The following is a 20,706-nucleotide window of genomic DNA, read 5'->3' as shown; positions in this document are numbered from 1 at the left end:
GACTAAATTCTTAAAGATGACTAAGGAGTAAAAGGTAGTGACTAATAACCATTTTTCAAGTTTCACTTCTTTTAGCTGGTGTTTTCTTTGTATCCTTGTGGCAAAGTACAGAATTAGCTAATGCGTAGGCACTGACTAGCAGGTTTTTACTTCCTAGAGAAGTTCAAACTCATTTTAAAATCCTGGTTATTTTCTAAAAAATTCTCATTGACTATACCACAGAAGACCTTCATCCCAACTTTACCTTGCTCTCCACACAGATATACATAATCTAAAACCATCATGGGAAAGCCATCTCTATGTCCATAGGATGGATGGGTTTAGGAGTAGTCATTGGAAGAACCAATCATTTATCAATCTTAGAAGCAAAAGGGGAGATTAAAAAAAAAAAGTATAATCCATCTAAATCCTCTGCTGCTCCACTGACCTCAAAAAACCTTTCAAAATTCTCTACTAGTCACATCTACACTATTGCAGAGAAACAGAATCTGAACTAGAAATGAGGGTGTAAGTATTATACAGAAAAGGAGATTTAATAAATAATGTTGAAATAACTGAGTAGCCATTTCAAAAAACTGTAAAATTAGATCCCAGCTCACTTATTAAAAATAAATCTCAGACGGATCAAATATTTGAATCTTAAAAAACCCATAAAGGTAAAAAAAAAATCATCCATTTTCCTTTTTCATAATCTTGGATGATTTCTAAGCATGACAAGACATCTAAAAGCAATACAAGAGTTATGTGATTACATAAAAACTAAACGTACACGATCAGCAAAGTCAAACGATAAACAGTTAAAAATAGTCATAGTACATGATAGTCAAAGGGAGTAACTTCCTTAATATAGAAAGAACTCTTCACAAAAACAAAAGAAAAATAACAGCCATCTGAAAGGGAATATAAATGGGCAAAAAATAATGGACAGAGCTTTTGAAGAAAAAATATAGTAAATATATGGAAAAAGTTTTCTGCCTCATAAGTCATAAGAACAAATTTATGCTATATATGATACTGTTTTCCACCCCTCGAATTAGCAAGCTTAAAAAAAGATTAGCATGACATATTAACAAGAGTACAGGGAAACAATATAGACAGCAGTATACACTGGTATACCATTGTTAAGAAAGATGGTAATATCTTAATTATAAAAGAAAAAAATCTTTGATCCTGCAATTTCACTTTAAAGAATGTATCCTACAAGTACAAGTAAGCAAGGACATGGTTTCAAGGATGTTCTCTGCAGCACTTTTTATAATCTAAATTCAAGGAAGCAACCCAGATGTCCACCCAAAAGGGACAAGTCAAATTACTAAGCATTTATGCAACAGGGTCCTTCTGTAGCTCAGACAGTAAAGCACCTAACAGCAATGCAGGAGACCCAGTCTGATCCCTGGGTCAGGAAGATGCTCTGGAGAAAGGAACAAACTACTCATTCCAGTACTCTTGCCTGGAGAATTCCATGGACAGAGGAACCTGGCAGGCCACAGTTCATGAGGCTGCAAAAAGCTGGACTGAGCAATTTTCACTGTGCAACAGAAATGCTACCTACTTTTAAGACAATTTTACTTACATATATTGAATTTAAAAGTTTAGAAAAAGCAAACTGCAGAAAAGATCCTAAGTATGATCCCACAAGTAGGAAAAAACAGAAAAGCAAAACATGATTACTTAAGGGAAGAATTATTACTTTATAACTTTCTACAATATTTGATTTTTTTAAAAAAAGAGCATACATTATTTCAAATTTTAACATTAATAAGCCCAGTTCAGCCATTTGTTTCTTCATTAAATCAAACTGTTTTTACTTCTTCAACAAGGACAACTGAAGAGGAAATAGCCCCAATCCATCATGAGGACAACAGACTGAAATCTTAAAGGTACATTACAGGTAAACTGCAAAGGTAATAAATGGACGTACCAATCTCACCTGGTCTATAATTTTTAAGCTATAAGCAGATTTCTATCCTATAACTGAAATAACCCTGAACTACACTACTCAACCAGAGCTAACTTTGGTTTATTTTTTGTCACCACACCTGTATCAACTGTATGGACTGCCCATATATGCAATGAGAGGAATTGGTCCTATTACCGTTAAACTTTTACAATATCATATAATCTTATTTTAAAATCAACAGAGATAACTTTTAATAGAAATGTTAGAAGGTTTGTCATAGATTAAAAAATTCCCAGCCGATGTAGATATAGCAGGGAGTTCCTAAATCTACTTTAGGATATGCAACAGAGAGCTGCCAGCACCATCAGCAAGAAGATAAACGAATACCGTCCTGAACTTAGTGAAAGAATGCTTTAACAGCTGCTCTCCTTGGTTTTGCCTAAGAAAAAAAAAATCTAAGTATGTCTGACAGCTGTAAGTCATCCATATAGGTACTGGGTTGACCAAGAAGTTTGTTCGGCTTTAAGTAAAAATAAGACATATTTTTCATTTTCACCAAGAACTTTATTGAACAACCTATTCACTAACCGAACCAACCCAGTAAGCAGTCAGTCAATGACTGCATATACAGTTAGTTAGACTCCAACCCCTATCCTCTGATTTCCTTCTGCCTTTCCAATTTTGTCCTCTTGTCCGTAAAAGAAAAATAAAAACACCACAAATCCATCTCTGAACTACCTTCTCACCCCACAATCCTCTCCAAAAGCGAACAGAACACCACACACGTAACACTGTACAGTCTTAACTCTGTGCCTTTGAAACCCATTCCTTCCTACCTGGCTTTCTTAAAAGCCCCTTCCCAGTCTTCTCCTCAAAGATCAAAGTGAAATTCTACTTCCTCTGTGAGATACTCCCTTCCATCCTAAAGCAGTGTTCCCCCTAATCCCACTGCAGGTGGTCTCGTATACCATTTAGTCACTGTATTTATTTAATTCTTTTTTTTAACACAGGACTGTTAACTCACTCTTTTGACCTTAAAAGCTATAAAAAGTACTACTTAATATTCAATAACTTTATTGCTGCTGGTAATTATGCCTCATTGTACAAAGCCTTTTTTTTCAAGTAAAGTAGAATCTGTCATCTCTCAAAATGCCATAGTTTGTTCAAAAGGTTATAACATCCATGACTGAAGAAAGGCTGAAGAAATAAGAACTCTCATACTGCTACTGGGAGTGCAATATTTCCGGAGGGCGATTTGGCAATACTCAGCCCAAAAATTTTACGAGCATTTATTCCCAGTGACCTAAAAACAATTTCTAGGGGCTTCTCTGCCAGTGCAGTGCTTAAGACTCTGTACTTTCACTGCAGAGGGCATAGGTTCAATCCCTGGTCAGGGAACTAGGACCCTGCATGCTGCCTGACGGGGCCAGTCCAGCCAAAATAAATAAATAAAAACAATACAGCCAAGGAAAAAAATCATAGACACACGAACTTCTGTTTATCTGCACTTTCTAAAACAAACATGTTTTGGTTTTACCCTAAGGGGAAAAAATGTGTTCTCAATCTACTTAGTTGATCAAAGCTCTACCTAGACCAGTAAGTTTTATGATAAGATGCATAAACTGAATGAAGGTGCCAAATTACACAATAACAATGATATTCACTTTTTTTCATCTATTTTTGCCAAGAGACTCTCAATTTTTACATGAGGCAGGTTGTTCTCTCTGTTCAAACATTTATGTATGTATCACAAAGAACCCTAAAATCAAATAAAACTAGAAGTCTACTAACCAAGTTAATACTTGTTAAACACTTAAAATAGTGCCTGGTATATGATAAACTATTAGTAGTTATTATTATGTATGCTCAAGTCACTGAGTCATGTCCAACTCTCTGCGACTCCATGGATTGTAGCCTGCCAGGCTGCTCTGTCCATACAATTTTCCAGGCAAGAATACGGGAGTGGGCTGCCATTTCCTCCTCCAGGGGATCTTCTGGACCCAAGGACTGAACCTGCATTTCCTGCATTGGCAAGCAGATTCTTTACCAAAGAGATACCCTGGAAGCCCCAGTTATCATCATATTACCTTTACTCATTAATCAGTTATCAAATGAACAATGTAGCAAAATAAAAGGCAGTGAAGAATAGGTATTATCTATAAGTTAATAGAAAGATAGACAATGTTCTCATCCTGATAAAGGGTACCTGCAGGAACCAACAGCTAACGTTAAGTACCAGAAAAACTAAAAGCTTTCTCCCTAAGATCAGAAACCACCCAAGCATGCCCAATGTGCACTCTTGCCAAGTCTATTCAGCATTTTACTGGAAATTCTAGCAAGTGCATTTAGGTAAGAAAATGAAACAAAAGACATGTAGATTGAAAATTAAGAAATAAAACTAACTCTTACGTACAGATGGCATGATCCTGTATGTAGAATATAGCATAAAGCACATAAAAAAACCTCACAGCTAGTAAATGAGTTCAGTAAGGTTGAAGGATACAGTATCAATATACAAAAACAAGCTTCATTTTTACTTTAGCAACGAATGATTGGAAAATGAAATTAAAATTCCACTTAACAATAGCAGCAAAAGGAACAAAATATTCAGAAATAACTTAAACGTGTAAAACTTACAAACTGAAAACTATAGAACATTGTTGAAAGATATTAAAGACCCAAATACAAATATACTTCATTTTACTGTGCTTTGCAGGTATCACAGGGTTTGGTTCTGTTTTTATAGATTGAAGCTTTGCAGCAACTGTACACTGAGCAAAGATATCAATACTATTTTTTCCAACAGCATCTGCTCACTTCATGCCTCTGTCATATTCTGGCAACTCTTGCAATATTTCAAAATTTCCACTATTGTATTTGTTATGGTGCTCTGTGATCAGTGATCCAGTGTTACTACTGGAAGAAGAAAACTTGAGAAAAACAGATGATGGTTAGCATTTTTTTTTTTTTAAGTTTTTTTAAGACACCTTTTTTCTTTGATGTGGACCGTTTTTAAAGTCTTTATTGAATTTGTTACAATACTGCTTCTGTTTGGCTTTCTGGCAGGCAGGCAGGTGGGATCCTAGCTCCCTGACCAGGGATAAAACATGCACCCACTGCATTGGAAGGAGACGTCTTCAGCACTGGACACCCAAAAAAGTCCCAGTAAGAAAGGCTTTTTAAATTAATGTATGTCCCCTGTCTTTTTTAAAGACATAATGCACATTTACTAGTTTACAGTGCAGTGTAGGTCCGGGAAGACTCCACATGCCATGCGGCAACTAAGCCTATGTGCCACAACTACCAAGCCTGCGGGCTCTAAAGCTGCAACAAGAGACGCCACCGCAATGAGAAGCCCATGCACTGCAATTAAAGAGTAGTCCCCGCTCGCTGCAACGAGAGAAAACTCACACGCAGCAATGAACACCCAGTATAGCCAAAAAAAAATTAAAAAAAATTTTTTAATGGCCAAAGGGTATGAATAGATAGTTCTCCAAGAAGATCCACACATGGCCAACAGATATATAAAAAAGTGTTCAACACTACTACATGAGAAAAATGCACAGCAAAACCACAGTGAGGTACCATCCTATACTTATTAGAATGGCTGCTACTAAGAAGACAAACCAGGGCTTTCCTTGGGGCTCAGTGGTAAAAAATCTGCCTGCCAATGCAGGAGACCTGAGTTTGATCCCTGGTCCGGAAGATCCCATATGCCACGGAGCAACTAAGCCCGTGTGCCACAGCTATCAAGTCTGTGCTCTAGAGCCCGGGAGCTGCAACTGCTGAAGCCTGCAACCCCAGACCCCATGTTCCACAAGAATGGAAGCCACCACGAGAAGCAGCCCAGACACAGCAGCTAGAGAGTAGCCCCTGCTGGCTGCAACTGGGGGAAAGCCCTTGCAGCGACGAAGACCCAGCACAGACAAACCAACCAAAACCAAACCAAGAGAAAGTAAGCACAGGTGGATGCGGTGAAACCGGAACCCTTGGGTGCCACTGGTGGAACTGCAAAATGGGCAGCTGCCACGGGAAGCAGTATGCCAGTTCCTCTAAATGTTAAAAATAGTCTGGGCATCACAGCCTCCATCTGAGCCAGTCTCTCGTAATAACGCTAAGTGAGTGTGTATATACCCTATTGGTTCTGCTTCTCTGGAGAACTCTAATACACATCCCAATTGAGAAGCTACTCTTAAGAGCTCTCTCTCAGACTTTAACCTGCGTAGGAATTACCTGGTGATCTTACTAAAATAAAATTTTTATTCAATTAAGTGTGCGATGGGGATTTCTAACAGGCTCCAGGTGATGCAAATGCCCCTGGTCCCAGCTTGGCAGGCCACAATGACAGGCGTGGCATGGTGCCCTTTAAGCCCTCACTATTCACAAGTCACATTTTACCCATCTGCTTACTCCCCCAAAGTGAATCAATGTTAAAGTAAATGGAGAAACACTATTTTCAGATCGCCATTACTTACATTAAAACAAGGAGGAGCTCAGACTTCGTGTTTCAGGCTAAATAATTCAATTTTCATTATCTGCACTAAAATCTGAACCGATTAAAACTTAATGAACTAAGACAATAAGGAGTGCTGAAAACATGAAGTTATACATGTTTAAACACGTTATTTTAAAAAAAAAAAAAAAAAGGGACACAGAGAGAAGATCATCCGGTAGCAATTCAGTTCAGTTCAGTTCAGTCACTCAGTCGTGTCCGATTCTTTGCGACCTCATGAATCGCAGCACGCCAGGCCTCCCTGTCCATCACCAACTCCCGGAGTTCACTCAGACTCCAGTCCATCGAGTCAGTGATGCCATCCAGCCATCTCATCCTCGGTCATCCCCTTCTCCTCCTGCCCCCAATCCCTCCCAGAAGTTTCAATAAAAACAATGTGAATTAGCACCTAGTCCCTAAATCATGGAAGGGGAAGGTTTCTAACCAATGTTGGCTTACCATTCTGCACAATTTTCACATTTTAAAATCACACTAAAACTAGCTCATGTGCCAATATAAGTATTTTATAAATAGCTAATTAAGAGTCCAACAATCAAAAAACTTCATTATGCAAACTTAAGCAACAACATTTATATTTCTGATCCAGTAGCTGTATTTAATTTACAACTAAAGCTGAACAGGAAAAGCAAAAGCTTTTCTTTATGAAAGAAGTCTCGGGATACCAAAGATAACCCATCTCAAAAAGTTTCACACCTATTTGTTAATCAAACAAGCTTCAAATTTCAAATCCTCACTGAAATCAAACCTATAAAAACGTCACAGCAAAAATAAATAGCCTGATGCAATAGATCAACAAGCGAAGTTGTGTTTACCAGTCTATCAGTCTTAAGCAGAAACCTTGACCTTAACAAACAAGTACTGTGTCAGTCTTCCTTGTATTCATGTTAAGCAAACTTGGACACGAGAACTAACACAATTCCCTCATCTGTCTCTCCCCCAAGATTTTTACCTAGGTTATGTACCCTGCTAATTATGCTCATTACGCTAATTACAACTATGAAAAGAGTAATTAGTAGCACTTATTTCTAATAATCTAATTATGTTAAAGCAGGGAGAGGGGTTCTCATTCAGTTAACTTGGAGCTCCACAAGGGCAAACACATCTGTACCGATCACTGCTGTAGCTCCAACACTTAGCAGAACACCAGTAAATACTGATAGGAATTAGGTAGTTGAAGAAATGAATAAAATGAATGAATGATGTCTAAAACATAGTACATACCCACAAAATGTTCAATGAATCGCTTTAAAAGGGCTTATTTTTCAGTTTCTTTGTTATCAAATAAATAAAACTAAACCATACACTGCAAACCCCACTCTCATCGGCAAACCCCACTCTCATCGGTAAAGCTCACCTCTGTTATGAGAGGTGCAGCAATTCACACACCAGCGTCACAACCAGCGTTGAAAGCAGCTCTGACAGGCAACAGAACGAAACCGAAGTGTTCCTTCTACTCTCTTAATTTCTTTCTCTCCTCTGTGCTTTACAGTGCCTACCAGCATATCCATTTTTAAGAGCTTAAGAGGGACCTTCCTGGTGGTCCAGTGATTAAGGTTCCAAGTTTCCACTGCAGGAGATGCAGGTTTGATCCCTAGTTGGGGAACTAAGATGCCTCACACCACAGCCAGTTAAGAGCTAAAGAGATGGTAATCCTTGTTCGGGAATACTGAATTTGCTCCCGATTTCATTAATTCACCTCAGAAAAAGTAAAAGCCTCACCATTACTAGGCGCCTCTTGGGACTCCTCTGCACAGTCTCTCTGGCATTCGTCCTCTTCCTCAGCATGGTTACTGAACTTCGATAGCCGTTTTCGTACAGACATCTTTTCTTCACCCACTACCGTGCTGTCTAGGAAAGAAGATATAAAAAGCTTTATCTAAGGATACGGCATAGGTAAATTTCATAATATCACCATATTTAAGGGGAGGTGACAAATGATATATTTTCTTCCTTTTGTTATATGTTTAATCACATTTAAACATTTTCTGAGTGCAAGATACTGTAACAAATAATGAAGAAATCAGTCTTGATAAAATCATTGGCTGGTTTCAAAACAGAGCCCCCATTCCTAAAAAAAAAAAAAACTGAACAAACAAGACATAAGTACATAAAAAATTAAGAATTAAGTAAAGGGTAAGTTAAAAGATGCCACAGGACAGAACACAATAAATAGTCGTCAGTGGTAAGAATGATACATACCTGAAGTGCAGAAACAGAAGAGATCATTAAAGGTGCAAAGGTTTCATAGGAAAGAATCTATGTGACCTGAGTCTTGAAGGATGAGAACGGAGGACTCCACGGATGAGAAAGGGTGAAAGCAAGGTCCTTGTAAAGCCCTGCTCAGGGGCCCATGACTGATCAGACTACTTTGCTAGAGGACAAGAAACAAGCTTCTGTTGAGTCTTACTAATTACCAAGACTCTGCTAGGTGCTTTAAGTTTTCTAATCTTCAAAATTCTGCTGAAAAAAAAAAAAAATCCTATTATTACTCCTGGTTCACATATGAGAAAAAATAAGGCTCCAGGTAGTTATGGTCAATGCCTTTCAATACACCAGGAACATACCAATGGCTGGACGAGTTTATTAGGAATGTGTATCATGGGAAACTGTGGGGCATCCCAGGGAGAGAATATTTGAAGCGACTTATTTCGGGCTTGGGATCTGACTAAGTGATTTTGGGCAGAGTCCAAAGAAGCAGGGGTTCACTCTGGCTTGAGGGTTATCAGAAAGTGAGGATAGTTTGATGACTGGGTATGCCAACAAATCTTCTCTACAAGGAGGCAGAGTAGAGCTGGCTAAAGCTGTGACTGGCAAAATAGCAACAATGATTCCCAGTAGATTGGGGAGGGAGATATTGGATTCTTTGTGACTTAGGCAACAATGATGATTACATTATCTTATTCCTGTCTTGATCCATCATGTTGACAGAATGGTCTTGTCTAAAGCTGATGTTCAGTGAAACCATTTATGTTCAACAGCATACCCTGAAGACCTAGCTGTCAAGTGCCAGGCTCGCCCACAGAAACTCCAAAGCCTAGCTGACTGCACCAGAGCAGCTACAGGACTGTTTGCTTCTTCTCATGACAGTAACTTGTCCAAGACCACAAATCTAATGGCAGGGTCAGATCTGAACCTGGCTCAGTATCCAAACTACAAACATCACCTGCTGTTTGGATTTTTTTTTCTTAAGTTGATAATAGAAAAAGACTTGAAAAAAGAGCTGGGGTCAAACTGTAAAGACCTAACAAATTAAGACTTTTTTAAGGCAGTGGTAGGCCATTTTAAGCACTGACAAACATAATCAAAATCAAATTTTAGGCAGATCAATATCAAGACTATAATATGCTTACTCCAAAGCAGTGTTTAACTACATAGAAGTTTTCGGCAGTCTAAAGCAAAACATTATAAAGTATTCACTACATTATTTTAAAATCATAAGATTATGGTCTTTTAAAACAGTTATGTTAAAATGCCCTTTACATACAAAATGGAGTACACGGTGAATTTGATTGTTTTCTTAAATACCAATGCTCGGCAAAGTAAAAATCTGACAAATCTAGATCACTTCCCTTCTAATTTTTTTGTTGTTGAAATCAAATGAAGCAGAATTATGGAATAGTTCCAGGTAGCTCAGTGGTAAAGAATCCACCTGTCAAGGAGGAGACACGATCCCTGGGTCGGGAAGATCCCCTGGAGAAGGAAATGGTGACCACTCCAGTATTCTTGCCTGGGAAATCCCACAGACAGAGGGGCCTGGTGGGCTACAGTCCAAGGGATCATGGATACAATTTGGAGACTAAACAACCTATCAAGTAGAAATTTTAGGAGAACAATAGATCCAGTTAAGAAGAGAAACCTAGGGAAGAGGTCAGGGTAACTGGTAAAATTTAAAATCATTTGTGTAACACTGACAGAGGAAGCTAGAAGAACATCTAATTCTTCAACGCAGAAGATTAGAGAACTGACATCTCAACTCTGAGGGAGGCCCTCTAGTAAGACAACAAGAGGCAGAAAAGAAATCAGGGACAAAGAAGAGAGAAAGAAAAGAACCAAGATGTTCCAAAAAGGAATTCTACAGGGGTTAACAGTGTGGAATTAAAAATAGGGACTCTTACTTTTGAGTCCTTACATGTTTTACGTGCATTCTTATTTTAATTTCAATATAATCTTTAAAGTAAATAAACTATTTTATTCCCACAGTACTTTCTCTGGTCACCATGTCTTCTTATATACTCTTTCCTGTCTCAAAATATGGTTTAGGGAGGTGGTTTAGTTTACTCCAAATCATACAAGGATTCAAAACTGCAGAAAAGGGATTCAAAACCAGAACGACTGGATTCCCCAGCCCCCACCCCAATCAGCAGGTGGCCCTGACTCATCTCCTCTGCGAAGGTTTCTGATCACCTCACCTTCCCCTGTGGTCCAAATGCACCTTGTGTATCCTGTCACACTAATATACTCAGTGAGCAATACCATCTGCCTCTTCCACTCAGCATAAGCTTCTTAAAGACAGGGACTAAATGTATTTTCTCTTTGAATTCCCCACATCTAGTGGGAAGTATCTGGAATATGATAGGTATATATTATTACAGAAAGTGATGTATCAGTTAATACCACAACCAATTATTCTGAGTAATACGATACAGTTCTCTAAACTTAAGAGAATCAAAAGGGAAATCTACAATGGAAGAACACCAATGAACACCATCTTCACTGTTAACAGTTTTACACCTTCTACTCAACAGTAAGATTGACAACTGTTCTTAATTGGGGGTGGGGGCCCCTAGACTAAGGGTCTGGGGAAGCTACTTTGGATATTTCAAACATAAACTGAAATAGACAATTATACATTTGTCACATAAAGCAAGCAATACAGGCTATGTCACTTTGCTTGTGGCTTGAGACTGTATCAACTCAGTGAGAAATCAAAGAGGTTAAAAAAAAACAACAATCAAGTTTGACAAACAAATGCTGTTAAACTAATCAAAAGGGGGTTAAAAATCTAAGCCTGAGTACACTGTAGAATAGCAAAAACTTAAAAGGAGTCCTTGGTGATGAGACTGGGAACCATCAACCTAGCAAGTAAAGGCTAACTTCACAAGCTAAAGCACAAGTACTGAGTTTGCACACACTGCCACAGACCAGTGGAGTGAGCCAAACAAGAAAACACCAACTCTTCATAAAGACCTTTATGTCGTAGTCTGTACTAGTATCTTTGCCCTCAATTTCCTCCGTTAGCAGGAAAAGAGAACCATAAGACAGCAGGGAAAACTCAAGATGTGGTATCACAATACCAAGAGGTAGTCAATGTCTCTGCTCTATTACACTGCATCTTCAAGTAAATCCTCCAACCCCTGAATCCTTCATCTAAAAAGTTAAATACTGCTGCACACACACAAAAAGATAATAAAATGCTGGCGCTCTGCTGTGTATTAACAACCTAGTTTAAAAAACTAAGTGAATGCTATCCCTACATATCTGTGCCCTGTATGCCACATGACACAAATATAAAGTTCCATTGTCCCTCCAACTCTACGTTTGCTCTTAATAGGTGATCGATGAGGGTAGAATTCCATAATTACACCCTTTCTCAAATGCAGCTCAAGCATCATATGGCTTCCAAGAAAACATCAATAAATTTTGTTACTGTCATACAGAATTTAGGAAGGAAAACTATTACCTATGCTTCATCTCAATTTTGACCAAATCCAAGATTATGAGAAGATGTCTGAATTGAGTTCCTCCTGCCATCCATGTCAGTAACAGTACATGACTGTTGTGGCAGAAAATGGAAGGAAATTACAGTAACGCTCAGTTCAACTGTTTCTTCTCTACAAAGATGGGTCCCTTCAGCCTCTGTGTGGAGAGCAGACCACAGGAGGGCAAGAGTGTAAGCAAGGAAACACCTTGTAACCAGGTGAGATGAAGGAGAGAGATGAATTTTTGACTATTCGTTTAGATGGGACTGTGAATCCACGCTTACCAATCTAGACACAGGCAGACTACCTCAGCTACTGCCAAGTTAAAAATTCAAACTGTCATTAATTCTAAGTGGTTTCTAGGTGCTGGCATGAATCACTGCCCTTATAATGTGAGATCACAGTCTTTTCTTGCCCTTCTATTATTAACAACACAGGAGAGGAAGTTATCCTCCTCATTTCCTGTTATTTCCAAGTTACTGTTCCTCCTTCCCTTCCTTAAAACAGTCAGTCAGATTATCACACCTGATACTTTGCATGGACGGTCTTCCTGATCACTCCCCTCGTTTACTAAGAATGTGAATACATCACTCACTCCTCCTGCCTCCCTTTCAGTAACTCTCCCACACTTTTTTTTACTTCAACATCCATGTTCCTAGATCTAAGCTCCTGGTCTCCAAGTTCCTAGACTTCCTTCTTTCTCCAAAAAGCTGTTCTTATGCCCCAGTCAAATCCTCCCCTGTAACTTACTGACACCAACAAGTGCACCATGTCCATAATTCTGATTTCCAGTGGCTAACCCTCTGATCACCACCAGTTCACTCACTATGATACCCTTCTCTCCTCACCAGACCCAGACTTCCCTGAGCTCCAGACTCCTATCCAAAGGCCTACCGGACCCCTTTATGTAGGTAGATGTCTTTGGGCATCTCAAACTTTAACAGGACCAAAAGTGAACTACTGATGTTCCCGCCAACTCCACTCTTCCATCTTCCCTAATTCAGTTACTGGAACTAGCAGTCTTTGCCCAGATTAAAAACAAAAAACCCCAAGTTATCCTTCTTTACTTCCCTTAACCAAGCCAACAGCAGGGCCATTTTACTCTGCCTTCAAAATATATATCCCATTCTAACATCTTTTTACACCATCCACCACCTTCAGCACAGCCTAAACCACCGCCACTTCTCACTGTAGTAGCCTAACTAGTCCCTCTTCATCTTCTCCCTTCTGGTCACACAGGGCCCAGAGTAAATATTTTAAAAGGTAAATCTCAGCAGATCATTGCACTACCTCAAAATCCTTTAAGCCCCGAATTGTTTCAAGTCCTCACCACTGTCGAGTAACTCCTCCATCCATGATCGGCCATTCCCTTCCCTGGCCTTCATCTCCCTACCCTCCACCTTCTACTCCAGTTCTCACTTGCTCTCCTCCTGTCACTCTGGCCTTTTGCTGTTTCTTGGTCAAGCCAACCTCATTCCCACTTAAAGGTCTCTGCTGTTGCCTCTCTCTGGCTCATCTCCCTCAGAACCCTCAAAGATCCCTCCTTTACTTCGCTCAAGTTCTCAAATGTCCCCTTCCCAGGGACTCCCTATCTACCCTCAACTAAAATAAACACTCACACCCACCTTAGTCTTATCACTTCCCCTGCTTTATTTTTCTTCAGAGCATGTATGGGCTAATACATTATAGTGTTAATTGCCTGTCTACACCATGAAATGGAGAAGGAAATGGCAACCCACTCCAGTGTTCTTGCCTGGAGAATCTCAGGGATGGGGGAGCCTGGTGGGCTGCCGTCTGTGGGGTCGCACAGAGTAGGACACGACTGAAGCGACTTAGTAGGTGTAGTAGTAGTATACCATGAAAAGACTAATCCCCATGAAAAGCAGAATTTTGTCTTGTTCATCACTTTATCCAACTATCTAGAACTCTGCTTGAACAGTTGGTACTTAATACATATTTCTTGAATGAGTTAATAGTTATCAAGCATTTTCACACAGTAAGAAAATAAAAGAACTTCCTTTCACATGTTCATGAAACAATCATCAAGAGGCTAGAATGAGAGCTGAAACTCATGTTCATTTCTAACTTTACCTTTTAATACTGAAAGATAAATATAGCAACCAGTTTGGGGTTTCTAGGTTGTATGGATATACCTAAAAATGATCTGTTGTAGAGCTTAAGATTTTTCATCAAAATCTGCCATTCTGGACCCAAAAACAAACTTGGACTATGAAAAAAACCTGCCAACAAATGCTATGATTTTTACTTCACTGGAAAACCTCTCAAACTTGAGAGACTGTTCTCCTGAAATAACTCAAATAATTAGAATAAACATTACTTTCTGATAAGACCTTTGTGTGTATTACCTCCTTTAAACTTAATAATAACCCTGAGGTAGGTAATTCTGCCCCCATTTTTAAAAAGAAAAAAGTAGTGACAAAGAAAACTTTAAAAGTAGGAAGAAAGGAGAAAGCAAGCACAGGTGTTTTCTCTGAAGGTTAAACGGCTCACATTTCTTATGAGTCCCCCAACACGTCACTGCATCAGAGCAGACCTACTTCCCTGGCTACAGCAGTGAATTCGAACCACTAGAACTCCCCTCAAGTTTATGCTTTAATGACGCTGGCACACTTTTTAAAAGGCTATGGTCACTTAAACATAGAAGGCAAGGAAAAAAATCTTAATGTACACTGAAAAACAATTTTTTAAACTTCTGACACAAAACATAGGTGTCAAGTTATCTGAAAATTCAGGTATTTTAAGCATCTCTTTCCAAAATGATGTGAGATTTACTGTAAATAATACAGAGGTCTACCCCATTAGCTGTTCTCGCACACATACACACACACACACACACAAGAGAAGGCATAACCAACCACTTGGAGAAGTTGGGTAAGTCCTCATAAAGGTGACATTAGAACCAGAGTTCAAAGGAGAAACGAAGTTTGCCAGGCATCAAAACAGAGCCAGATGAAAAGCACTATGAGAACACGAACAAGTACAGCCTTGCTGATAGATCTATTATTTCAAACATTTTATTGAAGTCCACTACACACCAGGCCCTGGGATACAAAGATGACTGCCAATGGTCTGAACCCTCAAGGAATGAAAAATTAGCGGGAGAAAGATATAAAAACATAATTACAGGAGTATTACAGAATAGTAATTCAGATGTACGTACATAATGAAGAGAATACAAGTCTGATGCCCAATAGAGTTTAGGGGCAATTAGGAAGGGTTTCCTGAAGTAGGTAAAATCTAGGTTAGATCTAAAAGGAAGCAAAGGAAAAAGCTGGAACACAAGGGAAATGGAAGGGCAAGGACAAAAAGTCAAGGGCCCTCAGAGGATTCTAAGAAGTCTGGAACTTAACACAAACAAGGAGTTGATAGAGGCTTTTAAACAAGAGTGACTTAATATTTGTCTGAGGTAGTATCTGTCTTTTAGTAAGAATTCAGGCAGCAAGGTGGAGGATGTGTTAAGAGAAAGCAGAGCTTGGCAGTGCTGGGGCCCAGGACAGGCTGCCCCAAAATATCCTCAATGGCACACTGACTGTATTGAAGAAAGAGCCGTTGTCAAGACAGACTTTGACCCTCCTCTCTGACGTGCTTTCCTAAAAGCAGGAAATAAAATCTCCATGTAAAAGATGCCCTCCCTGTATGGGGAAGTAGAAAGACATCCTTATCACCAGAGATGGGGAATGCAGGGCCCAGAGGCCTACATAAGGAAACACCTGGCACTTCTTTGCTAATTTACTACCCAAGCCCAAACTTTGCTTAAGATTCTTACTAATCAAGCACCCAAATCTAAGTTTCCTTGTCCAGTCAATTCCTTATTGTTGGTCTAAAATATATAAGAGCTGCCACCTTCACTCACTTCTTAGGTCCTGTTTCTATGAGAAATCCATGCCCACGAATTAAAGATTCTTTTTCTCCTGTTAATCTACTTTGTATCAAGAACTCAAGAGGGGTTCAATCAACAATATACTTCAATATAAAATAAAGTTTTCGTAAAAGGTTAATTTATGTTATGTATTATTTTATCAAAATAAAAAAAGCAAATTCTAGAGGGGGAAAAAAGAACTCAAGAAGGATGAAGGGGGAAATTTTGCCCTACTGGACCACAGGAAGAACAATGAGCTCTCACAAAACGATAAAAGCCTAAAGTAAGGCTCAAATGACATGTGCTTCTTAAAAGAAAAAATGATTTTATGAAGAAGAGATAAGAGAGATCAGATTAATTTACAAACATTAAGCTGAGGCATCTCTGAGACACCCAAGTGCCGACATCCAGAGTGCATGCATGCTCAGTCACTAAGATCTATCTGACTCTGTGACTCCATGGACTGTAGCCCACCAGGCTCCTCGGTCTACGGGATTTCCCAGGCAAGAACACTGGATTGGGTTGCCATTCCCTTCTCCAGGGGATCTCCCAGACCCAAGGACAGAACCCGCATCTCGCATCTCCTGCATTGGCAGGCCGATTCTTTAACACTGAGCCACCTAGAAAATACTACATCCAGAAGGCAGCTGGAAATACAGATCCCAGGTGAGTTCCTGAACTAAGCCTCCGGGTGTACCATTAACCTAAGTAACTACAGGAGAAGAGAAATGAGTAGGTAAGTTCATACAATACGCCTATGAGTCAGTCCAGTGATGACGGTCCACAGGCAGATGAAGATACAAACCGAAAACAGAAAACAGATGTGGGATTCATCGGTATACAAGCAGCAGCTAAAACCAAGCACAGGCAGGAAGTCTCAGGAGAAACCATAAGTCAAGAAAAGAGATTACTTAGAATATAATAAAGCTAACATTTGCCATAACTTTGGCTACTTTAACCCTCACAACAACCTATGCAATAGGTTTTTGTTGTTTTTTTTTGGCGAGCTACACAGCTTGCAAGATCTTAGTCCCCTAACCAGGGGTTGAATCTGGGCCACGGGCAGGGAAAAGGTCCTAACCACTGGACCACCAGGGAAGTCCCACTGTTACCCCACTTTAAAAGTGGTTGATGATTTTCCCAATACTACAGGGCAATTAAAGAACTGTATAAAAGAAAGGCCCAGGAAAGATGAGAGGAAAACCAGGAGCAAGGAATGTTCCAAATCAAGTTAAAAGGTAACCTATGGTCAATATCATGGAAAATTTACATTAGACCTTAAAAAGAGAAGGAAATGGCAACCCACTCCAGTATTCTTGCCTAGAGAATCCCATGGACAGAGAGGCCTGGTGGGCTACAGTCCACGGGTCGCAGAGTCGGACACGACTTTCACTTAAAAAGAGAGGAAAAATAAACAAAAAAAAGAGGGTGGGACATAGGCTGTTTCACAATCTGGGGACATTAATAGCTACCATTTACTTGGGTTGGTTTCAGGAAGGACAAAGTAATATATTGAATTGGGTTGCAAAATGAGTTTTGAGGAAGTAAAAATCATGATCATAAGACTAGACTCACCAGAGGTCCAGCAAGAAAGGAACCAGGCACTCATGTTTACCATGCCAGTTACATTTACAGGGCTGGGTGCCAGCGTCAGGTCATACCTCACTTAACATTTCCTTTTAAAAGATGCAAATGATTCAGAAATACTACTCAACTCAAAGTCACATGCCAGTAAGTGGCAATAGAAACATTTACACCCAAAGTGACATAAAGCTGACTAAATAGCTATTTTAAAAACACAACACACTGAACAATTATTCCTTAAGAACCCAATCAATTCAATGGTTTTGGTATGTTCAGTATGGTAGTATCTAACTTGACTTACACAAGCAAAACAGAAAAAATTGGACTGAACCACTGAAATGTATTGTGCTAGAAAGAAGTGTTCAAGTGTTCTCGGTTAGCCTGTCTGCAGTGTTCTTAAAAAAGCTTTCAAAAGAACCTGTAAATCTATAAAACATTGAACACCTACTCTAGGTGAAGACTTTGCTGTAACACTCCCAGATAGAGGAGTGGTAAAGAGAAACACTTTACAGATGAATGTAACAATTCAAAACAGAAACTTGCTCTTCCTTCCTTCTAAAGGCTGGCCCTCCTACAACTCTGTATTTACATATCAAAGAACTAGGTCATTAAGTCAATCAGCAAAACTAAAGAACACAAATTCTCATTCAGATCTATAGGGTCTGTATAAGCACTTACCCTCTGTGGTAAATTCCAAAAATAAATTTCTCTAACTAGTCTTTGTTAAGGGGCTTCCCTGGTGGCTCAGATGGTAAAGCCTGTCTGCAGTGCTGGAGACGGGGGTTCCATCCCTAGGTCAGGACGATCCCCCGGAGAAGAAAATGGCAACCCACTCCGGTATTCTTGCCTGGAAAATCCCATGGACAGAGGAGCTTGGTGGGCTACAGTCCATGGGGTCCCGAAGAGTCCGACAGGACTGAGCGACTTCACTTTGAACCTTTGTTAAAAACCTTTTCCTTTTCCAAGGAAACAGATAACCTTCTCTAGAGAATATTTTTCATTCAAAAGTCCCCTCCTCGGTCCTCCAACTCTTTCACTGTGCAAGGTGCTGAGTCTTGAGAATTAAGACCTAAATAAGATGGACCAATCCAGCCTTCATGAAATGCTAGTAGAGGAAACAAGCACTGACGTAACTAATGCAGCTCATTACAACTGATAATGAACTGAAGCAAAGGAAAACAGAATGCTGGGAGGGATTAACCAGGACAGGGTGGGTTTCCTGAAGAGATATTTGGGCTGACACTAGAGGAAATTAGAGAATTAGAGGTGGAGTAAACCCCTAAAGACCAGGAGATAGTAAAGAGAAACTTTTTAAAAACAAAAATAAACCTGGTATGGCTTGAGCCCAGAGACCCAAGAGAACACCTGCTCAAACTTTACTGGAGATGAGCGTGGCAGTAGTGTTTTGATCTTTACCCTAAGAATGTGAAATCTTTGCGAGCTCTCAGCACGTGATGCAGTGAGACACGTGCATTTAAAATAATTACGCATTAAAGCTCCTTGCAAAATCCGTCCTCATGCCTAGACAATCCACAACTTCCCTAATAAGCCATGCATCGATACTCTCCAAGTTAAAACAAGGGGGGAAAAATGCTTCAAGTTGAATTCTAAACAGACTCTGAAAAAACAGTAGCTTAAACAGCTAAGCAACCACTTTAATATTAAGTGACCAATACACTTAATCCATATACAAACGTGGAAGATAGAATGTATCGTTGTTTCTCGCTTACAAATAATTTCTGAATATACATATCACTTAAACTGCATGCCTATTAACACTTAGGAATGACAGAAACTTAATTACATCCTAATACGGCAAAATAAACTATGAGCTACATTAAACTCATTGACACCCAGATTTACCACACTTTCTTCCCCCAAGTCAATCAGAAGCTGACTCTGAGTGCGTTTTTGGTATCGCTTTTTCAGGAATAAAATGTTTTCTAATTCATAACTTTCTTTACCACTGGCTTGATAAAGGCCACAGAATGAGGGTGGACACCAAACAAACCTCTAAGGTTTAAAAGACTGCCAGCCACCCCCGCGCCCCAAGGTAACTTTCTCGCCCGCCACAACCCCCAAAATGACCAGAACCCGCGGAGCCTCCCCCTCCCCCGCAGCCCCGGGGCAAGGCCAGGCGGGCGGGGCCGCAGTTGCAGCAGACACGTCTCTCTCCTTCCTCTTAGGCAGAGGTGGGCGGACCCAGGCGGGAAGTGAGGAGGGGGACAGGGAAGCATGGGCCGGGGGCCGGAGAACCTCACCACCGAGGGCAAATCCGAGAAGCTGTCCCAGCCCCGCTGGCAGGCAGGTCGGCTCCCCGCTAGCTCTTCTGATGCCCCAGGCTGGCAACGCAGCCAGCCCAACCGCAGACGAAGATAAAGCTCCCGACTCCTCCGCCTCCAGCCTCTGAGCCCGCTACGCAGCGTCACGCGCACGGCCAGCGCCGGCTGAGGATTTCATTGGTGGTCCCGCCAGCCTCCAGGCTCCGCCCACCGCCCACGGCCGCCCCGCCCCTTCCCCGGCGCGCGCGGTGCCCCGGGCTAGAGCCCCGGGCTGGCGTTGGTCAGTTGACGTGGTTAGCTTTGTGCACGCAGATTGTGACTCCCACGACAGCCGCCTGCTTTCCACTTCTGCCCAAGGGATCTAATGTGCTGCAGAAATAGGACCGAGCCAACTTGGGACAAACAGTTCTTAACCATGTCTTTCAGGGAACTGGATAAGGATACAGTAAAATGAAATAACGAGGCAATTAATAAATTTAAAAGGGAACTTCACAATTTAAAAAATGGTGCAGAGAGGTTTGGGACATAAGTTAGATTGTATGTATTTAGATCACTTAGGTTTTAGGAAGATAAAAAGTCGGTCAGAAGTCTCTGACTCTTTGTAGCCCATCAATCTCCATCAATCTCCTCTGTCCATGAAGTTGTCCAGGCAAGAATACTGGAGTGGGTAGCCATTTCCTTCTCCAGGGGATCTTCCTGACCTAGGGATCGAACCTGCCTGTCTCCTGCATTGCAGGTGGCTTCTTTTATGGACTGAGTCACCAGGGAAGCCCTTTTTGAACACAGTTCAGTTCAGTTCAGTTGCTCAGTCGTGTCCGACTCTTTGTGACCCCATGAACCGCAGCATG

At 40.4% G+C, this 20,706-nt stretch overlaps 1 protein-coding gene across 1 annotated transcript in view; it reads right to left on the bottom strand.

Annotated features, from left to right (window-relative positions):
- SOAT1 (sterol O-acyltransferase 1) overlaps positions 1 to 19,959 on the bottom strand; it is a 67,401-nt gene extending 47,442 nt beyond the window's left edge. The window contains exons 1-2 of the mRNA XM_068985697.1: positions 19,838 to 19,959; positions 8,133 to 8,261 (exon numbers count right to left, since the gene is read on the bottom strand). Of these exons, the coding sequence (XP_068841798.1) occupies positions 8,133 to 8,235 (103 nt within the window). The 5' untranslated portion in view covers positions 8,236 to 8,261; positions 19,838 to 19,959. The remainder of the gene's footprint in view (positions 1 to 8,132; positions 8,262 to 19,837) is intronic.
- Positions 19,960 to 20,706: the final 747 nt, after the last annotated feature.

Source organism: Capricornis sumatraensis, chromosome 14 (genome assembly GCF_032405125.1).
Source record: "Capricornis sumatraensis isolate serow.1 chromosome 14, serow.2, whole genome shotgun sequence".
NCBI classification, from domain to species: domain Eukaryota; kingdom Metazoa; phylum Chordata; class Mammalia; order Artiodactyla; family Bovidae; genus Capricornis; species Capricornis sumatraensis.
This window is presented reverse-complemented; position numbering and strand designations above follow the sequence as displayed.